Source organism: Aotus nancymaae, unplaced genomic scaffold (genome assembly GCF_030222135.1).
Source record: "Aotus nancymaae isolate 86718 unplaced genomic scaffold, 86718_ANA_hifiasm-v0.15.2.pri h1tg000006l, whole genome shotgun sequence".
Classification (NCBI taxonomy): Eukaryota; Metazoa; Chordata; class Mammalia; order Primates; family Aotidae; genus Aotus; species Aotus nancymaae.
Window position 1 is genome coordinate 15,328,616 of NW_026988417.1, and position 22,982 is coordinate 15,351,597.

General features: G+C 43.9%; 1 protein-coding gene across 8 annotated transcripts in view; it reads right to left on the reverse strand.

Moving 5' to 3' along the window:
• Window positions 1–18,077, reverse strand: part of PROM1 (prominin 1) — a 106,512-nt gene extending 88,435 nt beyond the window's left edge. For 2 of the 8 annotated variants that reach the window (XM_064365832.1, XM_064365811.1), the window contains exons 1-2: window positions 18,033–18,077; window positions 11,749–12,179 (exon numbers count right to left, since the gene is read on the reverse strand). In XM_064365832.1, the coding sequence (XP_064221902.1) occupies window positions 11,749–11,968 (220 nt within the window). In that variant the 5' untranslated portion in view covers window positions 11,969–12,179; window positions 18,033–18,077. Of the gene's footprint in view, window positions 1–11,748; window positions 12,265–12,485; window positions 12,577–13,927; window positions 13,943–18,032 lie in introns of those variants that run through there. The other 6 variants (XM_064365831.1, XM_064365841.1, XM_064365843.1 and 3 more) reach the window with 4 other exon arrangements.
• Between the last annotated feature and the right edge of the window lie 4,905 nt (window positions 18,078–22,982).

Sequence of the window (22,982 nt, forward strand, 5' to 3'; positions counted from 1 at the left end):
TGCATATCCTTTTGTACTTTCAAATTTTCAGTCATATAAATAGGTTATCCCTGCATTTTTTTTTCCAAATTAAAGAAAATGCATGACTAGAATTATCTACCAGATATGTTAAGTTTTAAAAGCAAGGGACAGAGAGCATGTCAAGTAATTTCTTTTTTTTTTTTTTCCCTTCGGACGGAGTCTCACTCTGTTGCCCAGGTCAGAGTGCAGTGGTGCAATCTCGGCTCACTGCAACCTCCACCTACCTCCCAGGCTCAAGTAATCCTTCCACCTCAGCCTTCCATGTATCTGGGACTACAGGTGCATGCTACCACACTCAGCCAATTTTTGCATTTTTTTTTTTTTTTGTAGAGACAGGGTTTTGGCATGTTGCCCAGCTGGTCTCAAACTCCTGGGCTCTCAAGTAATTCCTTTTTAAAAAAAAATGTGTGTGTGTGTCTAAAATATTTTGTGGATGTTTATTTCCCAGAGCTTAAAACAGAGCCCGGCACTCAATAAGCATCTACCGAATGAATGAACGAATGACTGCGCACAAAACTTTGTAAACATTAATTACCCTGGAGAGTGAAGCGGGGTTATTTTACTTTTCCTTTTTCATCCATTAACTGTATTTGCATTTTTCCCTACATATACACATACTGTTTTTAAATTTAAAAGAAACTTGGTTTGAAATTATTTTAGCAAATATTGAACATGAAAGCAACATACATAATTGAGCCCATTTGATGATTCAGATTTAATTCAATACTGTGTCTTCTCATTTCAGGTATCCCTAGGAGCCCTGTTACCTTTGGTCTGCATCACACAAAGTGTTTCTCACATCACAGTTGTTGCTTGCTCCTGGGCTCTTCACAGGTATTTAATTACTGTTAAGTAGTTACTATGAAGCTGGGGACTCCTGTTGGCTAAAATATTATAAACTTGATTTTTCCCATGGAAGTAATAAGCAGTTATCTTGGAAATAAATAATTAAGTCCCTGAAATATAAATAGCTATCACAAAATCCATGCGCTTTGAATTCTACAGGAAAAATGGAGCCACTCACTGGAACTCACCCAGAGACTTGAATAAAACGAATCATTAGGATTTTAAGAAAAGAGAGATGCATTATCAGCTGACTCTAGAAAAACAGCAACAGCAGAATGTCAACCCTGAGAGGAAGGGCTTCTTCAGCTGAATGCTATGTGATCTAGCTGTAGAACAGTGAAAAGAATCATGTGTACTATTTAGGCTATTTCTCTTTCTTTTCCTTTTCAGCACATGGAGTTGACCCTTCAAGATTAAATAGATAATGTGATTCAGATGTATGTATAGAGATTAGAATACGTAGAATACAGACCCCAGGAGCTAAAGTCCACTTTCCTAGCTGATCAGATGACATGGACGTCAGTTCCATCCCTCAGAAAACATGGCTGTGCTCTGTTCCTCCCCATGAGGTGACCTCTCTGTCCAGTGCCCTTGACCCTCTGCAAATACCAGCTCATTTATCCACTTTCAGGTGAATTAGTTTGCCGGTGCTGTTGTAACGAAGTACCACACTGAGTGGCTTATACAACAGAAATGTATTGTCTCACAGTTCTGAAGGCAGGAAATCCAAGATCAAGGTGTTAACAAAGCCATGGTCCCTCTGAAGACCCTAAAGAAGGATCTGTTGTTAGAGGCCTCGCCTTGGTTTCTGGTGGTTCCTTGACTTGTGGCACCGTAATCACCACTTGGCATTCTCCCTGTGTGTTTGTGTTTACAAATTTCTCTTTTAAAAAGACATCAGCCATATTGGATTAAGGGCCCAGCCTGTCCCAGTACAACCTAAAAGTAACTAATTTCATCTGCAACAACTCTGTTTCGAAATAAAGTCACATCCTGAGGTACTTCACGTTAGGACTTCCACGTATAAATTTTCCGGAGACACAATTCAACCCATAACACTGGGTTTGCTCCCAGGCCTCTTCTGTGTAACAAGCACAATCGTTAATGAATAATAAATAAATACTACACGAACTGAAGAAACATGAACATAAAGAGAATGAGCATGAAAAATCCAAGTCAAATGTTCTATAAAGACTTATTAAAGGCAAGTCATTCAAATGAAATTACATGTGAGTAAATTGTTGAAGTCTGGGGAGAAAAACTAGAAACTAAAAATCTAGAACTCTGAACTCCAAGTATTTTAGTTTTTGCTACACTTCAAAGAAACCAAAATAAAGAAACCACAAATTATAAAGGATGCATTTTGAGTATGATTTATATCAGAAACACTAATTTTGAAACTTCAAACAATTAACTCCTAATAAAAACAAATTCGAAGCCTTGGCTCTACATCAAAAGATTGGTGAATGTTTTAAGTTCCTTGCTTAAAAAACCTTCTTAATTTAGGCAACACCCTATTAGAAACATACATGGAAAGATGCCCATGATGTAATGTTAAGCAAAAAGTTTAAGTTACAAAATATGCAAAGTATCTCCCTTTTTCCCCTAAAAAGGTGCAAGATATTTGAGAGCATGTTTGGGAATTATTTTGAAAGGATTGGCCCCATTACGAATGAATAAATCTAAACAGTGATCATCATCGCTGCAACATCAAAAAAGATACAACCAGAAATTATCCATCTCCTGATGCAAATGTATGACACTATCTATAAAGGTGTTTTCCCCCAAAATGAAGCTGAATCTGATCTCTAGAAATACTAGTTCACAGAGAATACAGAAGACAGGAGAACAGGATAAAGAACACCATAAAGATGCAACCAGCAAAATGCAGCCTAAAGGAAATACTGTAGGAAAAGCAACTTGATTCTTCAACAAATAAACTGCAAGAGGGAAAAAGATATAAAGGGGCACCTTATAAATCAAAAATAGATGTAAGGAGGCTGGGTGCAGTGGCTCACGTCTATAATTCCAACACTCTGGGAGGCCAAGGTGGGTGGATTACCTGAGGTCAGGAGTTCGAGACCAGCCTGGCCATGGTGAAACCCTGTGCCTCTACCAAAAGTACAAAAGTTAGCCATGCATGGTGGCACATGCTTGTAGTCCCAGCTACTCGGGAGGCTGAATCAGGAGAATCATTTGAACCCAGGAAGCAGAGGTTGCAGTGAGCCCAGATCTTTCCACTGCACTCCAGCCTGGATGACAGAGTGAGACTCTGTCTCAACAAAAAAGAAATAGATGTAGGGAGATACATCAACCAGTTGCAGTGTATGGGCATTACTTGTATCCTGATTCAAACCAAAAAACTTTTAAAAATGCATCTAGAGAAAAATCAACAAAACTGAACATTTCCTGAATGTTTGATTATAATGAAGATATACTGTTAACTTCCACAGCACGGTAACAGTGTTGTTCTTGTTTTTAGAGACATATACTGAAATACTGACAGATGAAATGACAGAACAACTGGGATTTGTCTCAACGTAAAGGAAAGGAATGGGAGGAGTGAATGGTATAGAACCAAAGTAAGACTGGTAACGAGCTGAAAGTCATTGGAGCTGAGTGATGGATAAATAGGGGCTCGTCAGACTCTCCTCCTACTTTTATACGTATTTGAAATCCTCCATAATAATGTTTTTAAAACATTTGCCAGGCATATGCACTTGAGAAAACTTCTTGGTACTAATCCTAGATATGAAAAAATGCATACCCCATGCTGCAGCAATTCATTCCTAGGTATATCCTCAGCAGAAAACACATAGGAAAAATCTTCATAGCAGGACTAAGCATAATGGCCCCAACCAAAAACCCCTCAATTGCCAAAGCAGTAGGGGGATCAACGAACAATGGTATATTCACATATAGAAGAGTATACAACAATGAGAATGAAGATTTACAACTACACATTACAATATGGATTAATGTCATAAAATGTTGAGCAAAAGAAGCCAGAAACCAAAGAGTATATATTGTGAGATTCCACCAGGAATAATCTATACTATTGAAAGTCAGGCAGGTGTTGCCCTTGGGAGGATGCAGGAGACAGCGACCAGGAAACAGGAGGCAGTTCTTCCATGGGATGGTTCTTTTTCACCATCTGAGTACTAGTTACACGGATGCAATTTGTGAAAGTCATCAAGTTGTAAGCTTACACATACTTTTTCCATATGCATATACTTTATCATTGAAATTTTTAATATTTTTTAAATTTTAAAAAATAGAAAATTCTGATTTAGTGAAGTATGGGATGGAGCCCAAGAATCTGCATTTCTTACAAGCTCCCTGATAATGCTGATAGTGTCGGCCCCAAAGGCCACACTTTGAATAGGACTCAGCTAAGTCACTAGTGTCCAAATATACACAAGAATTTCCAGAAACAAACTCAGTGGTCAATGCACGCTCCCCATGCTCTCCTTCATGTCACTGTGGACAGGGTTAGAGGTTTTCTTCTGACTGATGCCCAATCTCCACTGTCTGCAGCATCCTGAAGGCATGACAGTCCAGAGCCTGTATGCCATCTGCTCCAAGCTACTCCCTGGTTCATGTCCTCACAACTTGCCAGACATGCAGGGAACCAGCCTCACTGTTCCCCAGGTCATGTCCTATGAGCCCGTCTAAATTTGCATCGTTCAGGCCTCAGTTCCCTCTGCCTGGAGAGCTGTGTCTTGAACTCTTCAAAACACTCACAGCTTAGTTCAAATGCTACTTCCTCCAGGAAGCCTTCTCTTACTGCCTCCACCATGACCAATCCCTCCTCTAGACAGCTGTGAACACTATTCATACCTCACAGTAAGCACGGACCAGCCTGCCCTGTGTCACAGCTGACTGTGGAAATGGAGGTCTCCTCAGTTGAACGTCAGTTTTTTGAGAGCAAGGGAAGCCAGTCAACATCATCTGCCTAACAGCGTCAGGCTTGATGTCCAGTGGATGCTTGCTACACATCTGCAGAAATGAAACAAGCACTTGGAATCAGACGGTCAGGTTTCAATCCGGTTCCATCGTTTTCAGGAAATATGACCTTGGGTGCAAGGCTTAATATCACTGAGCAGCACAGGTTACTTGGAAAACTAACTAAAATAGAATATAGCAGGAGTGGCACGCTGAGCAGAGTTTCCCAAAATGATGGATCCAAGTCCTAACCCCAAGACCTGTGAACGCTGACTTTACCTGGAAAAAGGGTCTTTGCAGACATAATTAAGTATCTTGTGAGATCATCCTGGACTTGGGACAGGCCCTAAATCCATTGGCAGGTGTCCTTAGAAAGGAAGAGACACAGAGATGGCCCTGTGAAGACAGGCAGAGATGACAGTGATCCTGGCCAGGCCAAGGAATACCTGGAGCCATCAGAAGCTAGAAGAGACAAGGAAGATTCTCCACTAGAGTCTTCAAATGGAGCGTGGCCCTGCCCACACCTAGATTTTAGACTTCCTGTCTACAGAACCACAAAAGAATACACTTCTGCCGTTTTAAGCTACCTGGCTTGCGATAGTGTTACAGCTGCCCTAGGAAACCAATAAAGCGAAGGTCAAATAAATACTTCTTTTTTGGCCATGTCATCACCAAGACCTGAGATTAATTTCAAAGCCTTTAATAAATATGGATTTTATATATTCAAATTTTATTTGATAAACACATATATAACACTTAGTATCTACCAAGCACTATTCTAAATGCTTTATAAATATAATTTACCTAAATAAATATTAAGATGACCTGAAAAGCAGGTACTGTTATTATCATTTCCATTTTACAAAGGGAAAACTAAGGAATAGAGGTAATTAAGTAACTTGTGCAACAAGGGGCTCATGGATGTCAGAGTTAGGATTCAAATCCAGGCAGTGGCTCCAGAGCCACTGAGTATGGGGCTCCTTTCTGAACCTTGATCCTGGGCGCAGGCCATCTGTGCCATCTCTCCTGGAAAAGTCATCCTGCTCTAGGCTCTGACCTAGCACCACCCTGCAGACAGACCACACTTTCCTGCCCTTCTCTAAGGGTAAATCTCAAGACTTCATTTCTGCTCAAGCCCAATGGAAAAATGCTATTTAATACCACGGTGGCTTCATGCAGCAGCTGCTGGCGGGGCGGGGGTCGGGGAGGCTTTCTGTATTTACATTCATACGTAATCGTTTCCTGCAGGTATTGAAGGCCTCCTGAAAGGATGTCATCGCTGAAGATCAGCAGAGCAGGAAGCTTTTCTTCTGGTGTCTTTTGCTGGACATTTCCCAGCTGTGCACAGCCTGCCTCGATTATTTATGTAGGGCAAGATAGGACCCCATTTCAGAGGGACCTTGTAGGCTAGGTAATAGGATAAAAGTCTCCAGGACCAGTTTTTCAGTTTGGTTACAGAAGACTGTCCTGTGAAATTCAAGACACACAAGGAAGATTAGGAGTGTCTATTATAATCTGCAAATACATCACCTCCCACTCAAAACCACCCACGCACAGGTCACTGGAGACATCAGCAGATCTCCTCCATTGAGCCAACAGGGTGCAGTACAAAGGGAGGAGCCTGCGCTTGGGAGGCACAGGGCCCTGGTCTAACCCTTAGCCTTCAGGGTGTGTGACCCTGGACACTCCTTAACCTCTGAGTCTCGCTCTCCTCATCAGCAAAAGAAAAGTGGCAATGATGAACCTGGCCTGCCTGGATTCAAACCCTGCCTCTGCCACTGACGAGCTGTAGGACCCAGGGCAAGTTATTTGATCCTCTGAGCCTCAGCTTCCTCTTCTGTAAAATGAGATAATAATAGCACTTAGTTCCTGGTGCTGTTGACTCGCCTAAATCCCTGAAAGCGGGCACACAATGGTGCTTACCATTCTGACTGTTGGGATGGCAGCTGTAGGCTGCCCAGCAGAGTGACTGACATGGAGGAGGAAGGATCAATAGATATCAGTTCATTCCTCTGTGACCTAATTTGTGGCTAGGCCCATTGCCAGCATGAGTCACACGTTCTAAAGGCAACAACACTAGCTTTGTCTGAATTAAGTAAGGACACGCAGATGTTGGAGTCTGATTCTTCATGGACATGGGCATAGACACGTCGATTTGGCTGCCCACTCAGCCGCCCCTTTCCTGGGCACTGCTTCTCTCTGCCTCTGAGGCCATGGTGACAGTGAGAGCCCACAGCAGCCAGGCTCACACAGATAACCCCAGCCATGTGACTCAGTGGCTCCCATGGTTGGTGATTGGTTCAGGTGAGCCAGAGGCCCTTCCTGGGAATTGAGAATTGGGATAAAAAAAGAAAGAACTCCCAGTCACTCTCCAAGAACCTGGTCTGAAACCTATGATGTTGACAAGCTGGTTCTCCACCATGAGGACTGCAGGGGTGCAGGCAGCCAGAGGGAGAGGGGTAGGGGAGGAGGCACAGTGTAGATGCGCAGAGAAGCCAAGATAGGAGGCAGGGAGAATCCGAGTGAGGGCTGGTCCCTCTGTGGTGGCTCATATGTCACTTAGTGCACTGAGACAAACTGGAGTCCTGATGAGAAACTCCCTGTTTTTGATTACCTTGGCTATATTAAATGAAAATGATAGGAGGCCACTGTTTTGGACTAAGCTCCTATACTAGGCCCCAACAGAGCAGAATAAAAATCAAAATGGAGTCACCCATGCTAAAGTCACTAAACGGAAACTGAGTTGTTATCTGGCCTTCCAAGAAATCAGGAGAGACAGATATCAGCCTATTTCCCAAACAGGCCAGTTTCTATTGGCATGATAATGAAGCTCCCTCCATTTTCAGTCCTTAACCTGAAGTCACTTGATGTAACCAGTTATTTCTCTCTTGCTCTGTCTCTATGTCCCTGCCTTATAAGGAAAGTAACTTTGAAATGACCAATTCACTTTATGTTCTTTGTTTCTGCTTTCTTCAGCCCTTTCTCTGACTAGTAAGCTTGGCTCTGCTGGACTCGCTGCAACACTTACTCAATTTTATGGAGTAAAGTGTTGTTAAATTCTAGAATTGCAAATATAGCCAATTGAGATCTATAAACTAAATTTGTTATAATTTTGTCCTTACAGCTAATAGGAGTCTGTTACCTGCAACAGAGAGGGCTTTTATACGGACTATAACATCCTGATGGCCTCTCAAAGTCCACAGAAACAAGGCTTACCTCTCCACCTTTCCCACTTCTACCAACTCACCCAACTTCACTCCCACACACGCTAAATCCCAGGAGCAAATCAGATTCACCTAAAATGTTTTTACAAATAGATCGATCATCTTAAAATCTAATTTTAAAAACATACCAACACCAGGCATGGTGGCTTAAGCCTGTAATCCCAGCATTTTGGGAGGCCAAGGTAGGCGGATCACCTGACGTCAGGAGTTCGAGACCAGCCTAGCCAACATGGCAAAACCCCATCTCTACTAAAAATACAAAAATTAGCCAAGTATGGTGATGTGTGCCTGTGATCCCAGCCACTCAGGAGCCTAAGGCAGGGAAATCGCTTGAACCCCAGAGGCGGAGGTTGAAGTCAGCCGAGATCACGCCATTGCACTTCAGTATGGGGAACAGAAAAAGACTCCATCTCCAAAAACAAAAACAGAAAAAACAAAACAAAACAGGGCAAAGAATAATTTTAGAGAGTTTATATAAAAGTAACAACAGTGGAGATTTTTTTCTTGCTTGCTCCATTAGAATAGCTCAGATCTGGGTCAGAACTTACGCCAAGTTCATCACAGCCACATACAATTGAAAGTGGCACTACTCATCATCCACATCAGACAGCCTTTTACAATGCACACTTTTAACGTGCAAAAATTACTATTTTCCGTATGGTCACGTTAGAAACATCATAGTAAAGTAAAAGAAAAATACGCACAAAGCAACTGTGTTTTATAGGAGAAAAAACTAGTCCTAGAGATGAGAGTTTCTCAGTCTGCCACAAGCTAATGTGTGCTCCTAGGGATAACATTACTGTTGTAAAGCCTAAAATCAGTGCTTGAGATACTTTGCAGACCCTGTGTTTCCAGGCATCAGCTGATGCCACCTAGATAGATAAACTGGCTCATCTGTCTTGTGACCCCCACCCAGGAACTGACAGAGGAAGACGACAGCTTCTATTCCCTATGATTTCATCTTCCACCTGACCAATCAGCGCTCCCCACTTTCTAACCCCCCCAAATTTTCGGGGAGACTGATTTGAGTAATAATAAACTAGCATCTCCTATTAGCTAGCTCTGCTTGAATTCAACTCTTTCTCCACTGCAATTCCTCTGCCTTAATATATCGGCTCTATCTGGGCAGCAGGCATGAAGAGCCCATTGGGCAGGTGCATGCTTCAAATGAAAAGATATGCCTATGAGAGAACAGCTTCTATGAAGACATTACTTCACAGAGGACCTGTCCTGAAGTCTTGTGTCTGGTTAGTGTACTAAGGTATTCAACTAATAAACAATATATAGAACTCAATCATGCACACACTCTCACTCTCTCTTTCTCTGTTTTGTTTGTTTTTTGCATATTGGATTATGAGGGCATCTATTTATGATTTGGTGCTTGTGAAACACACTGGCCCCAAATGGAAAAATAATGATTGTCTTATATGTCTCCTCTACATTGCAAAGCACCCAGTGGGCACTTTGAGACTACTAGGGAAGGTAGTGACTAGGTGAAAGAAAACAAACACATGGGATGATGGAAGAAAACCAATACCCCAAGATTTATCTGTTAAATACAATATTATATTATTTAAGCAACCTAATAATTTTTCCTCCCAAAGGGGTAATGTTGGTGTGCCCTGAGAATTTCCTTCTCCAAGGAATAAGTATTGAGGAAGATTAAGAGACAAACTAGGCTAATACCCTCAGATTACATTAGGATTACAATTCTTCAGTTCCCTCCTTCGGTCTAACAATGTTGTTGCAGTTAAAAACTTTGTAATGCATTGGAAGTTGTGTAAGCTAAAAGACGTCTTCTAACTTGATTACTGGAAGGAAGACCTTAAAATATACTGCTTTTGCTTATTAAAAAAAAAGAAGTATGAGGAAACCTTCCAATCGAATCTAAAGGGACCAAAATAGAGCAACATATGGAGAGATTATGAGATTAACTAATTACATGACATGCCTTAGAATGAGACATGGGAAGCTTTCCAATCTTTTTGAAGAAGTCATTGTAAATTCATATTCAATGACTGAATTCTATGCCTTTTGTATTAAAACAAAACAAAGAAGTAAAGACTAAAAACACTAGTAGGAAAATAGTTTAAAAGAATGAATAAGACCTAGGATCTGATAGCACAACAGATGACTATAGTCAATCATAATGTAATTGTACATTTTGAAATAACTAAAAGAGTAATTGGATTGTTTGTAATACAAAGAATAAGTGTTTGAGGGGACAGATACCCCATTTTATATGATGTGATTGTTATGTATTACATGTCTGTATCAAATAGCTCTTGTACCTGGTAAATATATACACCTACTGTGTACCCACAAAAATTAAAATAAATTTGTTTAAAAAAAACACTAGTAGGTATTTTATTCAGTAACACAGATAAGTCTCCAAATAAACCGAGAGGTATCTATTTAGAAGAGTAAATTTGAATCCAATGTTAATAAATGAACTCAGCTAATTTTCTACTTCTGTCTTTTGGATTTCCAAAGTTAGTATTTTAACAGCAACAGAAACAGTAAATAGCATTAGTTCAGAATTCTCTTCAATGAAAATAAGCATTTAAAGTGATTTGTTTCAGTGAACTGAAATCTAAATTAGCAAAATATTGACAACTATACTTTGAGCTATTTTAATTGCCCAATCTAAGACAATTAAGTGTTAAAGAAATCAATGAAAATGTATTTTAATGAAAATCTACAAACTCTCCATCATATAAACAAGTAATGAGGTTCACTAAATACATTCTCTCTTTTCTTCCCTCTCTCTCACACACAGGCACGTACACACACCAGTAGCCTCTTACAAACAGTAGTCAACCAGCTAAAGAAAATGATCAGAAAGATTACTGCAAATTTTATGATCAATGATTGTATTCAAATCTTTGTAGCTAAAAGAACAGGCTTAGGACAGACTTAATGTTAAGTCAATAAAAAATTTAGATGCCAAACCCTAGTAGCAGATATTTCCCACAGACTATCTTTATTTTCATGATCCCATTTCTATGAACACATCCCCTAAATTCAGAAGAGCGGAGAAAACAACAAACACTCAGAAGGCGAAAATGGCAAAGAGCGCTGTGTGTGAAGAATAACAGCACTGCGGCACGACGATTCCGGGAAGGGCCAATCCTCTTCCTCACACCCAAGCTCTTAGCGCTGAAGAAAACAGCTGATCAGGTAAACATGCTTTTCCTATCCTACGCAATGTCAAAATGTGCCTATTGTGGTGGGCGGAAGAGAGTTAAAGTTTTAAGCACTGAGGTGGCCATCAGATGCCAGATAATGACTCCTTTCTCCTTTGATGATACACAATTGCATTTTTACCCTAACTTTACTCTTTTACTCTAGCTTTACTCTTACTTTCTACTCTAACCCTGCTTTTACTTTTACTCTTTCACTTTACTCTAAGTCCCTTAAAATAATTCATTGCTCTAACCCAAACAAAGCAAAACAAAACCAAACAAAAGGTAAAGACGTGGAAGACCAACATAGCAACATCGTTTGCTTCCATTTCTTACGATAACATTCCTCACAACCTATTTAACCTGGTACAAGTCTTCTTAACTTCTGTCTAAACGCTTTCTGCTTCTGTGCAAAGCGATCACTAAAATACTGAATATAGCATATATTGATTGCATTGACATTAAAAAAACAATATTGTGGGTGTGTTTGGGGATAAATCCTATCTTTGCCCGCCATTAGCACTTACCTTCTGGGAAATCACTCGGCTGTACCACATAGAGAAAGATTTGCACCAGTTCAAAGAGAATGCCAATGGGTCCAGCTTTATGGGAGTCTTGGGTCTCATAATTTGTTGCAGGCAATTCATAATTCCAAGCCTTCGGAGCATCTGTGGATGAAGGCTGCCCTCCCGAAAAGGTGTTCCTGCACAGCCCCAGCAGCAACAGGGAGCTGAGTATGAGGGCCATAGCTAGCAAGATCCTCCAAACATGAGGTAGAACTGGGTGCCTCCTGCCTCAGAGATTCTGGAAGCCTTGGGGAAGACAAGTGTGTTCCTGAGCAGAAGAGGAGCAGCAAGCACTGGATCTGCTGAATCTTTGTTTTCTGGCTGGGGCTGGCTTCAGGTGAGGGATACAGAAGAATGTTCTCCAAGGGGGTCATTCACTCAAGGCACCATCCCTGGCAGGGAGAGAAACAGCAGGAGAGTCATCACTGCATGTAACCTGCCTGCACCTGGAGCTGCCCGGGGAGGAGGCTGCAAAGCTTAGAGCAAGGCCTTCAGCCTAATCCGGATGGGTGAGTGGAAACCAAGCACACAGCCTGCTCCAGAGCCGCAGGGCAGGCGCTGGCATCAAAGCCATGACTCAGAAGATCCTTCCTCAGGAGGGCCACACTCAAAACACAGACCCTTTTTGGGTTCGGGAAATACCAGGTATTGTAGAGAAGGCTTGGAATCGTGGAAACTAACGTTTATTGAGCACTTACTATATTCCAGGCACTGTCCTTCGTGCTTCACAGATAGAAACAAGGTCCTCCTTGTTTAAGGCATTATCTCATTTTGCAGATGAGGAAGCTGATACAGAGAGAATTCACCTGTGACTTACCCAAGGTCACAGGTGAGTAGCCATGCAGCCAAGATTCAAACCCACTAGTTTGCCTTGAAAGTCCAAGATCTAACAATGACCTCAACACACTGTCCCTCCCTCTCAGGCTCTAGTAAGAGCCACTGAGGCCCCCACAATCGAGTATATGCTTATTTCTTCTCCAAGTGTGTGCTGTTCTCCTTGACGCTTATATATACCTTACTCTGCCTTCTATTCTACTTAGTTGCTCACTAATCGCATTTCAAACACCCCTCTCTCCACTTTGCCCCCAATCCAAACTAGAAGGGCATGGCCTCAAAGATAAGGACCACACTGTTTGAGGCCAGACACATGCGTGTCACTGGAACCTGTCTTTCTAATAAGCTCACCAAGTAATCCTGATGGAAACCTTCAGCCTAAGTTACCACCTCGACAACTAGGGGTCTCGCAGATGAAAGGCAGGGCAGAGGGAGACTCCTACCTACCCCTTGGGAGAGGGAGAAAGACACAAGAATCCTAAAGCAGCTGTCGCTCCAGTGTCTGTGAAGGGAGTGGGACAGAAAGTGCCTCCAAGGTGGACCCTGTCCTACTCGTCTTTCAATCCCCAGACCTTAACACCAGGCATGGCACACGGTCAGTGTTTACTAAGAGCCTGATGAACAGCTTCTTTCACTCATGGCACCAACGCTGGAAGGCAAAGAAATAGTGGCAGAGTCGCCAATGCAGGTAACCTGCCTGCACCAGGAACTGCCCCGGAGAGGAGGCTGCAAAGCTTTAGAGCAAGGCCTTCAGCTAATCCAGGTAGGTGGGTGGAAACCAAACACAGCCTGCTCCAGAGTCACAAGGCAGATGCTGGCATCAAAGCCAAAAGATGTTATTTCCTTGTGCCATTTCATGAGACTAGGCAAATCAGCACAGAACCTGGAAGGATCCGGAATGTACCACTCTTCCTGTCTGTATTAAGCGTTCTGGGGCAAGAGCAAGCCACTGTCATTTTGTGAGCTAGATACATACTTACTAACTTTCTAGATAAGCACAGGGTGCTCCTAAAACACACACTGTGAGAAAGGGAAGGGGAATGAGAAAGAAAGTGACATACTTTACAAGAGGCCAGAGGACCCACTACCAATATTCCAAGTCAAAGAAAGCTTCAGACAAGAGATGAGATTTCATGAGCTATTTGAGCAAAGATGTTAATTCCTATCTGATCCCCTCCATTGCCTCATCTTCTAAGTCCTGTCCCACTCCAATTACTCCTGCACAAAGCTACCAATATAGTGGCCCTAAACTCTTCCTTTGTCAAATCATGGGCTGCTGGGATCCCAAGTGGCTGCCAGTACTAACCTCGTGCCCCACACATCAGGTTCTGCCTTCATCACACCCACAGTAGACACCACGCCCCTGGTGTTTCCAAAGGGCTCCCTTTGAACACGTACTGCAAGCACACACACACCACGTGTACTCTTTATCTTTTTTTTTTTTTTTTTTTTTTACTACAGGACAGACAGAGGGCTAAGCCTCTAGCACAGCAGCTGGAAGGATTAAAGGCTCAGATGCTGAGAAAGGCCCGCTTTCTGGTAATGCCACCAAGCCTCGGCCCAGAGAGAAACTGCTCAGGGAAGAACTACGAGCAAACAGGCTTTCCAACTCCCTCGGTAACAAAAAGGGGAAGGGAAATTTCCAGTGAGATGAAACACAGCTGCTCACTGCAGCAAAGATGGGAGACAATCATTTGAGATCGATGGCAACTAGAGCTGTACTTCCACACTTCTCTACATCTTGCTCCAAAATGTAGGTCCCTAAGAAGTTTTAAAGTACATTTCAAGAAAATATTAAAATCTCACTAAGAAACACTGGAAACCGATTAAAGTCAAGTCAAAGAGGAAGTTTTTCATCTCAGGTTTAATAGGGTGTGCCAAAAAGAGAAGCTCTGAGTCTTACCTGGTAAACCCCACTGGGTCTGAGAACCACTGAGAGCAGCATCTGTCTCAAGCATAAAATGGGGTATTTACTTGAAATGCAGGTTACTAATGCACCTAATTTCTGGGTTGAAACCCATTAATCTGCATCTTTAACAAGCTGTCCTGGGGACTGATTCTTTACAACTGAAGTTTGAAAACAGTTCTGTTCCTGGAATACTCTGATCCTGGAGTATCCACCTAGCAACTTCATGCTGCTTTCCAAGGACACTTCAGGCTTCCCAAACATACTGCAGAATAACAGATATAAGGTGAAATCTCCCCAAATCTCCCCAAATGCCCTTTTCATGTTGCTTTGAATTGATCTATCCCAGCTGCTGTGCAGGTTCCTGGCTTATTTCTGTATCCCCAGGGCCTGGAACACAGCTGGTACTCAAGGAAAGGACTGCTACCCACCTGGGCAACATAGTGAGGCCCTGTCTCTACAAAAAAAAAAAAAAAGTTTTTTTAAATTAGGGAACATAGTGGTGCACAACTGTAGTCCCAACTACTTGGGAGGCTGAGGCAGGAGGCTTACTTGAGTCCAGGAGGTTGAGCCTGCAGTGAGCCATAATTACACCACTGCACTCCAGCCTGGGTGACCTTACATGATTCTGGAGTCCAGAGAACTGCATTTCAATACTGGTTTAAAAGCAAATATGGCGATCAATTACTTTCTTTTCTTCTTTCAATGGAACCTCTCAGAATCTTTCTTTTTAAAAAGGATCTTTGTCATGGATTTTTGTCATCTAGGGTGCTTTTTGGGGGCACATGGGGGCTACCCAACTTCTGATCCCACCTTTGTGAGTTGAGTGGGAGGCACCTCTGCCTTGTATTGTGAGGCCAGCAGAGGTGCCCAAACTGTGTCCTGGTGGGGCTGAGCCGTGCCGGGCCGATCAGAAGCTTTCTTCTGGGCCTCAGCCTGCGCACCCTGAAGCAGCACAGTGTCTAATTCATTCTAGCAATGATGGCAGCAATGCCAGCAGCCACATCCAGGGTCCTGCCCTGGCAGCCACAGCCATCCACCCATCAGGGGTCCCGTGGAGTGTCTTGGATTCCTAAGCCTGGCTAGCCAGCCTTCCTGCTCCTTCCCTAAGTCACCCAGGGCCCATTCTTCCAATAAGTCCTTTATCTGACAAAATTACCCCAGTCTCAGCTTCCACTGTTTTAACAAAGTATCCTGACCCTTAACCAATCTCAGAAATAGCTCTTTGCTCCCTAAAAAACCTATTTCCTTTATATTTTAAGTAGTACCAACAAATCAACACTTGGTTTAAAGTTTTCAGCTTGTCCTTTGACGCATTTGTTTATTTTGCTGTACTAAAACACAAAGAACTGTCTCGTATAAAAATCAGAAGGAAGTTTAGAAAAAAAGTATGGAACACATTAAAAAAATAAAATAAAAGGGCACTGCTGAATAGACAATAGCCCAAGCTCTTAAGATAGAACAGGGGGCTCGGGTCCCCCTCACTAACTATGCCAAGATGACAGTTGTTTGCATTCTCCAACCCTTCTTCTGCTCATCTGTCAAAGGGGGATTTCGCACAGGGTTGGCTGGCTAGCGATCTACTAGGTAAAGCACCGGGCACGCAGCTGGGAGGCTATCTGGGGCCTGTCTGCTTCTGCTAGCATCAATACTCTGATCTCAACTCCACCGGGGCTCCTAGGATCATCCTGACAGACACGAAGGCGAGAAAAGAAAAATAAGTAACATCACAAGAAAAATAAGTAACATCACACAAGTTGAATCATATGAGGTTGACGATATTCATATCTTCCATCCAAGAAATCGACAATTTCATATGATTCAACTTAACATATCGCCGCAGTTGTTGGTGTCATGTGAGTCTTGTGGGGCACTCAAGAACTAGGATCATGCACTTGCTTATCTTAACAAAGAGCAGCTGCCGCCGCAAGAACTCCAGCAAACCTTTCTCCAGAAAGGTCAGTCCCTACCGCGGGCTCGGGAGCAACCTGTTGCAGCAGGAAACCTGGGGCGCCAGCTTCCCTGCCCTTTCCCTCCAAACCACCTCGAGGCCGAGACCCCTCCTGGCCTAGCTCCCTTCTGGGCAGACGCCTCTGGCTAGCTGCGGAACACAAAAGAATGAGCGGCGGGGCGGGCGCGGGAAGCCGGGAGACTCCAGGAATTCGCCGCCGCGCAGCAGAGGGGGTTGCCAGAGAAACTTGGCTGCCCCTAGCGCGTCGGCGCCAGTTTCCCGTCACGGCCCCTGCTGGGTACGGATTAGGGGCGATCCCGCCAGAGAGAAAAGATCGGAGGGAGCTAGTTCCTCCCTCCGATCGGACCCCCTGCCCCTCCAGACGCCGGCTCGCAGGGAAAGTGATCCCGAGCCTCCGACTTTCTACAGCCGTGAAGCTCCTTGTCTGTCCACGCTCCTCTTTGTTGTCGGGTCGGCGCGTTCTGGAGGAGCGCGATGTGAGCACCACAGTTCTCCATCTAGCGATAGCCGCGGGTCCCCGCGCATGCACGCAAAAGGGCCGTGGGTCGGGAGGCTGGGAGGGTGTTTCCAGCCAGGGGTGCAGGCGCTCCCCAGGGATGCGGGGAGACCGCTTCGCTTTGCACCCCCATATCCCTCCTCCGGCTGTGGTCGGCTGCACAGTATTGGCCCCTTTCCGCACTCAACTGGGGAGGCTCAGCGCCTCACGTCCCCGGGGCCATCCCTAGGGATTCCTTAACGGAAGACTCGTTCCCAAGCCCCTGGCGAGTCTCACCTCTAACGCCGTTCTCACCGAGAGCGAGTCCGAAGTTTCTGGGGCTCAGGTCCGGTGCGTGCACCCACCTCCTACTTCGGCTCCGGAACCACAGCCGCCGGCTACCCCCACCGGCGCCCCCAGCCCCAGTGGGTGGAAAGAAGACCCAAGCAGGCCGGCCCGGGCCTCCACTCAGCCGAGAAAGTTTGGGGTGGCCGGGCACCGGGACCACAACGCGCTCCCCGCAGTCCCTCCGGCCCCCAGCCGCTGCCCCGGCCCGCACCGCCTGCTGCGGGGTCAGGGAGGCGGCGCAGATGGTCAGGGTAAGGGGGGCGCCGAGCAAGCCCGTCCACTCCTCACGGCACACCTCCAGTACAGTGGAAGGAGTGCGCTCAGCCCCGAGCCTGGACAGCAGACGCCTCTCTCGCTCCGGGATAAGGACGCAGCTACTCACCGTGCACCCGTCTCCCGCTCCTGCTCCCGCCCTAGTCACCGCTGCCGCCGCCCTTCCTTTAGCTCGCCAGGCCCCGGCTCGTGAATTATTTATGACCCGTCTTCGGGGACCACCGCGACGGCTTTCGGAGAGCCCGCCCCGCTGGCCCGCCCGCTTGCCGGGGAGGGGCTCAGGCGGCGCTGCGGCCGGACCCCCGGACGTGGTGGGAGGCCGGAGAGTGAGGCCTGGGTGCCGGGCGCGGCGGGGACCTGTTGCGGCTTCCTCTGTCCCAGGCGGAGACCTGGGTATGGAGCCGCTGTAATGGGAAGGATTCCTTAAACATACTCACGGCGGCGGGAGAGCTGAGCGCGTGGCCAGGTGCCGCGTGGGGATCGGACTCAGTCACTTAAAGATCGCGAAACCGGAGCCCTGGATGCACTCTGATTGGACCGACTGAGCTGCTTCGCCACGTTGTCCCTGGGTGACCACCAGCACCTGGACAGCATCCATTTCCTGTAGGGGTGCCTGGTTAATCCCGCACGCCCTTCTTGCGGCGCTCATGCCTCTTTTACCCCAGCAGAGTCCCTTACTTGGAATGCAGCTACCCTCCTAAAAACTCTCCTCTCTCATCCCTGACGCATTAGACCCTTCTGCTGCATAATCTCAATGCAATTAAAAAAAAAAATCATTTGGATCCTTAGTGTGCATCAGTTCCAATGCTAGTGGCTGAGGCGAATGAAAAACGGCATAAAGCAATTCTCGCTCCCACGTGTACACACGAGCGTCTGCTATGGCATGAAGCCACTGAACGTTCTTTTCTCATAGCATATTGGTCTTCCCGCTCTGTGAGTTGCAGCCCACCCCCAGAGTCCTCACCTTGCTACTTAGCTGGGTGGTGGAAACTTGTCAGAAGTAATCACTCCCTCCTCTAACTGTCCTCAAAAATTTGCACCTCACCTCACTTTTATTCACCACTTCTTATCTTGAATTGGGAATACTGTACTCTCTGGTAGGCAAAATAAGACTCAGGGAAGAAAAGCACCTTCAGGATTGTGTCTTACATACAGTAGGTGTTTAATACATGTTTGCGATATGGATAGACAGAGGAAAGGATGGATGCATAAGCTACAAATGAATGATAGGTCAGTATCTTTTTCACTTATCCCAGAATCTAACATAAAACAGGTACTGGAAAATAAGCCTTTGTTTTGTTTTGTTTTTACTAGTTAAATTGATCTTGAGTGTGCATGTTTCTAGACAAGAAATGTTAGTTCAGAAGATTCCCAAAACTGACACAAGGACATGGCAAGGTTAGGTGCTGATATGATTTAGCTTTATGCTTCCACCCAAATCTCATATTGAATTATAATTCTCAATGTTGGGAGAGGGACCAGGTGGGAGGTGATTGGATTGTGAGGGCAGATTTCCCCCTTGCTGTTCTCATGATAATGAGTGAGTTCTCATGATATCTGCTGGTTTAAAAACATGTGGCACTCTCCCTTTGCTCACTCTGTCTCTCCTGATGCCATGTGAAGATGTGCTTGCTTTCCCTTCACATTCTACCATAATTGTACATTTCCTGAGGCCTCCCCTGCCATGCCTCTTGTACAGCCTCTGAAACGGTGAGTCAATTAAACCTCTTTTCTTTATAAACTACCCAGTCTCAGGTAATTCTTTATAGCAATGTTAGAACAAACTAATATGGGTGGAAAACAAACCTAATCAGGCCTGCAGATTTCCCCTCTGCAGCCCCTGCAGGTCAGAGGCCTCTGGTTGAACATCTCCTGGGGCCCCATAAACCTGCTCCTAGTTTGCACTCTTAGGCTGGAGCTAGCAAGAAAGGTGAGTTCTCACAGGAGTGGGCCCTGATTTCCATCAAAGATTGGTCCCACCTTTTTTTATTGCTGTGACTTTGGCTACTTAATATTTCTGTAAGCCTCAATTTCCTGGTCTGCAAAATGAAGACAATTATAACTCACAGGGCTCATTTTCATTCCTAACAATATCAACTACAATAAAATCAGTAGAGAGAGATGAAGCAAGATGGACAAACAGAAGGTTTAACCCCTCCACCCTGCCAGGAACACAATTTAACAACTATCTATACACAAAAAAAGCACCTTTGTACAACCAAAAATCAGGTGAGTAACCACAATACCTAATTTTAACTTCATATTGCTGAGAGAGGCACTGAAGAAGGCAGGAAAGAGTTTTGAATTGTCAATGCCACCCGTCCTCCATCCTCCAGCAGCAGCAGCCTTGTGGTTTAAGAAAGGGAGAGTGCAGTAATTATAAGACTTTCAATTCAGTGCTGCCCTGTCATAGTAGAAAGCAAAAATTGGGCTGAACTCAGCCGATGCCTCTCCATAGAGGGAGCATTTAGACCAGCCCTAGCCAGAGAGAATAGCCCATCCCAGTTATCAGAACTTGAGTTTCAGCAAGTCTTGCCACCACGGGCTAAAGTGCTCGGGAGCGCTAAGTAACCTTAAAGGCAGTCTAGGCCACAAGGACAGCAACTCCTAAGCAAGTCCAAATGCTGAGCCCAGAGCCAGTAGACTTGAGGGGCATGTGACTTACTGAGCCACCAGACAGGGCAGCTAAGGGAGTGCTTGTGACAGCCCTGCCCCAACTTTAGGTAGTGCAGTTAGTGGCTTTTCACCACTGCATGTCCTTTTCTAGCACTCATGCTCTTTTACCCTAGCAGAGCTCTCTACTGGGAATGCAGCTACCCTACTAAAAACTCTCCTCTCTCAAAAACTCTCAGCCACATTAGACCCCTATGTTGCCTAATCTTAATGCAACTTAAAAAAAGAAAAAGAAATTATTTAGATCCTTAGTGTGTGCATCAGTCCCAATGCTATTGGATGAAGTGATTAAAAACAGCATGAAGAGACCCATTTCCTCTGCTTGAAGAGAAGAGGGGCTAAAGAATACTTTGTTGTCTTGGATACCAGTTTAGCCACAGTAGGATAAGGCATCAGTCAGAGTCATCAGGCCCCCATCCCAGGCCCTCACTTGTGGATAACATTTCTAGACACATCCTGGGTCAGAAGGGAAGCTGCTACCTTGAAGGGAAAGACGCAGTCTAGACAGGACCCATCACCTGTTGGCCAAAGAGCCCTTGGGTTCTGAATAACCAGCAGCAAAACCCAGGTAGTACACTGTGGTTCTTGGGTGAGACTCTGAGATCTGCTGGTTTCAGGTGAGACCGAGCACATTCCCAGTTGTGGTGGCTACTGTGAGAGACTCCTTCTGGTTGATAGAAGCAGAGGGAAAAGTAAAGGGGATGTTTTCCTTCCCCTTAGGTACCAGCTCAGCCACAGGGATGCAGAGTACTAAGCAGGCTCTTGGGGTATTCTTCAATGCCCAGACACCAGTGAATAACCAAAATCATCCAGGCCATCCAGGAAAACATGACCTCACCAAACTAAACAAGGGCCCAGGAAACAACCCTGGAGAAATAGAGATACATGACTTTTCACACAGAGAATTCAAAACAGCTGTCTTGAAGAAACTCAGAGAAAATTAAGATAACACAGAGAAGGAATTCAGAATTCTATCAGATAAATATAACAAAGACATTTAAATAATTTAAGAAATCAAGCAGAAATTCTGAAGTTTAAAAATGCAACTGACATACTGAAGAATGTATCAGAGTCTTTTAATAGCAGAATTGATCAAAGAGAAGAAAGAGTGAACTTAAAGATAAGCTATTTGAAAACACGCAGTCAGAGGAGACAAAGAAAAAAGAACAAAAAAACAATGAAGCGTGCCTACACGATCTAGAAAATTACCTAAAAAGCAAATCTAAGAGTTACTGGCCTTAAAGACAAGGCCAAGAAAGAGATAGGGGTAGAAAGATTATTCAAGGGGATAATTTCAGAGAACCACCCAAACTTATATAAAAAAGGTATCAATATCCAAATATAAGAATTGGATAGAACACCTAGCAGATAAACTCAAAGAAGATTACTTCAAGTCATGCAATAATCAAATTCCCACAGATCTAGGATAAAGGATCCTAACAGCAGCAAAAGAAAAGAAACAAATAACATACATTGGAGCTACAATACATCTGGCAGCATACTATTCAGAGGAAACCTGACAGGCCAGGAGACAGTGGCCTAATATATTTAAGCGGCTGAAGGGAAAAAACTTTTACCCTAGAATAATAAATACAGCAAAAATATTCTTCAAACATGAAGAAGAAATAAAGTCTTTCTCAGACAAACAAAAGCTGACGGATTTCATCAACACCAGACCTGTCCTACAAGAAATGCTACAAGGAGTTCTTCAATCTGAAAGAAAAAGATATTAATGAGCAATAAGAAATCATCTGAAGATAAAAAACTGCCTGGTAATAGTAAGTACACAGAAAAACACAGAATGTTATAACATGGTAACTGTGGTGTGTAAACTACTCTTATTTTAAGTAGAAAGACTAAATGATGAACCAACCAAAAGCAATAATTACAACTTGTCAAGACATAGACAGTACAATAAGATATAAAGAGAAACAAAGTGTTTAGAAGGAAGGGGAGGAAGTTAAGGTATAGAGTTCTTATTAGTTTTCTTTTTGCTTGTTTATGTAATCACTGTTACATAATTGCTAGCATAAAATAGTGGGTTATAAGATAGCATTTGCAAGCCTCATGAGAACTTCAAATCAAAGAAACACAATGAATATACAAAAATAAAAAGCAAGAAATTAAGTCATACCACCAGAGAAAATTATCTTTGCTAAAAGGAAGAAAGGAAAGAAGGAAGAGAAGACCTCCAAACAATCGGAAAGCAAATAATAAAAGAGCAGGAGCAAGTCCTTACTTATCAATAATAATGTTGAATGTAAATGGACTAAATCCTGCAATCAAAAGACAGAGAATGAGTGAATGGATTAAAAAATAAGACCCATTGGTCTATTGCCTGCAATAAACATACATAACCTATAATGACACAAATAGACTGAAAATAAGGAACAAAAAAAGATATTCCATGCCAATGGAAACCAAAAAAGAGCAGGAGTAGCTATACTTACATCAGACAAAACAGATTTCAAGACAAAAACTGCAAGAAGAGACAAAGGTCATTATATAACAATAAAAAGATCAATTCAACAAGAGGATCTAACAATTGTAAATGTATATGCACCAAACACTGGAGCATCCAGACATAGAAGGCAAATATTACTAGAGCTAAAGAGAGTGATAGCTCTCAATACAATCACAGCTGGAGACTTCAACATCTCACTTTCAGCATTGGACAGATCTTCCAGGCAGAAAATCAACAAAGAAACATCAGA